Below are 3,130 nucleotides of genomic sequence, written 5' to 3' on the forward strand. Positions count from 1 at the left end.
GTCCAGACTTCAGGCCTTTTTCGAAAACTCCAAAGCTCAGGCCACACTGGGCCCATATTCCCACATGCCCCTCTTTTGAGACAGACACTGGCGAGGTCCCCCTTGGCCCTCAACTGTTCGTCACTCTGCTTTCAGTAGCCTGCAGTCTATAACCTTGACTTCTCTAGAGGCTACTATCTAGGAAAGCATTCGGACCTGCAGGGAGTAGTCCTTCAACCTTGGCACAAACCGACACCCGAAGAGACACTCCCTTCCAGAGCCTCACCTAGGTCATCAGCTCTCCTAGGTGGTGGCTCAGATTCTTTTGCTCCTTGACACTTCTACCTCGCAACTCAACGTTCCTGGGTTTCCTCACCTTGGTATACACCTTCCTCCACTGAGGCTATCACCTCCCCCAAAAGAACCACCTGCATCTGATGGATTATCTGTCTGCACTGGGATTTTCAAAATACATCTTTCTTTTTATTTATTTATTTTTTTTTTTAAGATTTTATTTATTTATTTATTAGAGATCGAGCGAGCGAGAAACAGCATGAGAGAGGAGAGGGTCAGAGGGAGAAGCAGGCTCCCCGCTGAGCCGGGAGCCCGATGTGGGACTCGATCCCAGGAAAAATACATCTTTCTTTTTAGAGCAGGACTACAAAAGACAGGACATGCTACTTACACTATCCTGACCAGCACTCCTTCTCACCTCCTGCTGGTAACAGCACCCAGTGTTCTCTGGGGGGCCAGCAGTCCCCCATTCCCAGTCCCTGTGGTTTGGGTGGGGCTGACTCCATTCCCATTTCCAGGGCAAGGCATGGGACCCAGCTGGACACATTCAGAGTCAATCCTGCGGCTCTGGCCACAGTGAAAAGTAGTCTCTGTCCCTCTGGGACTTGAACTGAGGAGGAGGGACAACTGGGTGGGGGCGGGGATGTCCCCTTGTGGACACAGCCTATCTAGAGAGTGGAACCCCTGGATCTAGCCCTGGCTGCAGCCATACTCCCTTTTGGACTCTGTGGGTCACATACGAGCTAATGAAATTCCCATCTTGGCTTAAGGCAATTCGGGTTGGGTTCTCTTACAAGCAAAGGAGACCTAATCAATAGGAGAGAAAGTTGAAAGAAGTGCTTACAGATGGGGGGAAAGGCTCTGCTCCAATTTTCTCCTGGTTTGCTGGTTTGGGTTTGGTACCTCTCTCCATCCACTGAGAGTGGAGTGTTGCTCACTGTATTAGCGATCCCTCTCTAAGCACTTATCTCATGGTCTATAATTATTTCTTGTTTGTCTATCTCTTCCACAAATCTATTGAGCCCCTTCAGGGCAGAAACTGGGTTGTGTTCACTTTTGAATCTTTAATACCTTGAACAGTGGCACACAGTGTGGGCTCAACAAGTGCCCCTTGATGAATCAATCAACCATCCTAATTCTCTTCTCTGGGACACCCCTGTCATGAGACCACTGCATTAACGTGGTGCCTGTGAGACACAAAACGTCTGCTGAAACACGCTCATCCTCCCATTGGAAATACATCGCATCATGAGGACTCCCTCCTTCCAGCCATTCCTGATTCTCCCCCATGTTCGTCCCACGGAACCTCACTGTGGGGTTGCTCGCAAGGTCCTCGATCTTGGGACGAGAACGTGGCCTTGCAATGCTCTATGAATGGATAACACACAGGATGGGCATGCCATTCACACACATGACTTCACTCGTGGGTGCAGGGGACCTTCTTTACCTTCTAGTCTTTCTCTTGTGTTGAATGCACCCAGAATCCTGCTTCTGATGTCTACCAATAGCACGATAACACACAATCACAATTCTAGGCTCTCTCCTGCCTCTGTGTTCCCTCCCAAGGCTTTTACAATGACTTGAGTGGAAGAAATACAAATGTATCGAAGAAATCGACAGCAGTGAACCAAAAGCTCCCCCAGAAAAAGTTTTGATTTGGGAAGCGGAACTGCCACACCCTTCATAGCTCTGTAATAGCCTCGGAGGCTATAACACTGGAGGCTGATCTTACACTTTGGAAACATTTGTCCAAGGGACCAAATAGCTCAGACTCCAATGCTATCTGGAACCTGAAGAGCACCATCAGGGACCTAGAAGAGCGGTGGATGAGGGAGATCGAGGAACATCAACTCGGAGTTGCGATACCGCACAGTGTCCATCAAGAAAAACTGGCCGACATCATTGACAGGCACCGCAAACAACTCCTCGAGTATGAAAAACGGATAGAAGACCTGCAACATCAAGAGTCTGCCGGTCATGGGAAAGATGACTTACTTCAAGAAAGGGAAACTGAGCTTCGAAGGTTGAAGCAACAGCTTGCAGAAATGGAGCGGCTGAATGACAGTTTAAACAACGTTGCTTCTGATCTCAGAGCAGAAAACCAAAAGTTGGTTTTGGCGCTCCAGGATGTAAGACATCAGCTGGAAGAATCTATTCTCCGGAACAACGAGGATTCTCTGGAAAACAACACTGCCGTGAGGGCTTTAAAAATAGAAAAAGGACGGTTAATAGCAAAATTGGCTCGGGCGGAAAAGAAGCTGTTGGAGGAAACAAACAAGTATGAGCAAACTATCAAAGAATTGTCCCCTTTAGAGCATGTGCATTTCATTCAACACAGTCAAGAGAAAGACCTGGAAATAGTACACCTCAAAAAGAGGATCGAGCAGATGGACGCCAACCATAAAGAAACGAAGGAAATGCTGTCCTCTGCTCTGGAGGAGCAGAAGCAATTGACACAACTCATTAAAGAGAAAGAGATGTATATTGAAGAACTTACAGGAAGTCCAGAGCTTCAGGAGGAATTCGGTCAGTCTACCCAAACCTTCAGAAGCAATGACATTTTCCAGCCATCCGTGGAGGACAAAGACAGGTGTCTCCCATCCGTGACAGGCGAAAATCATCATGTGAGAGAAGAACTGGAGAGCCTAAGACAACAGAGTCGCTCTGTTCCTGCGGTCGACCCTAAAATCCTAGACGAGATCATAGAACTAGAGTGTGAGGTGTTTCAACTGCAGGAGTTAAAGGATGATCTCGAGGAGGAAATCAGAGAGCAACAGAAGATCATTCACAACCAGCAGCAGGGGAAGATAGGACTGCTTCATTCTTTACAAGAGCAGAAGCAGAAAGTGGAGCATCT

The 3,130-nt window shown here is 47.9% G+C and overlaps 1 protein-coding gene across 1 annotated transcript; it reads left to right on the forward strand.

The window, feature by feature from the left end:
- Positions 1 to 639: 639 nt before the first annotated feature.
- Positions 640 to 3,124, forward strand: LOC116626790 (thyroid receptor-interacting protein 11-like; the record flags this gene model as incomplete). Its single annotated transcript, XM_032396294.1, has 1 exon — positions 640 to 3,124. A coding segment is annotated over exon 1 (1,025 nt), but the record flags the coding sequence as incomplete, so codon positions are not given.
- Between the last annotated feature and the right edge of the window lie 6 nt (positions 3,125 to 3,130).

Source organism: Phoca vitulina, unplaced genomic scaffold (genome assembly GCF_004348235.1).
Source record: "Phoca vitulina isolate PV1807 unplaced genomic scaffold, GSC_HSeal_1.0 scaffold90, whole genome shotgun sequence".
Classification (NCBI taxonomy): Eukaryota; Metazoa; Chordata; class Mammalia; order Carnivora; family Phocidae; genus Phoca; species Phoca vitulina.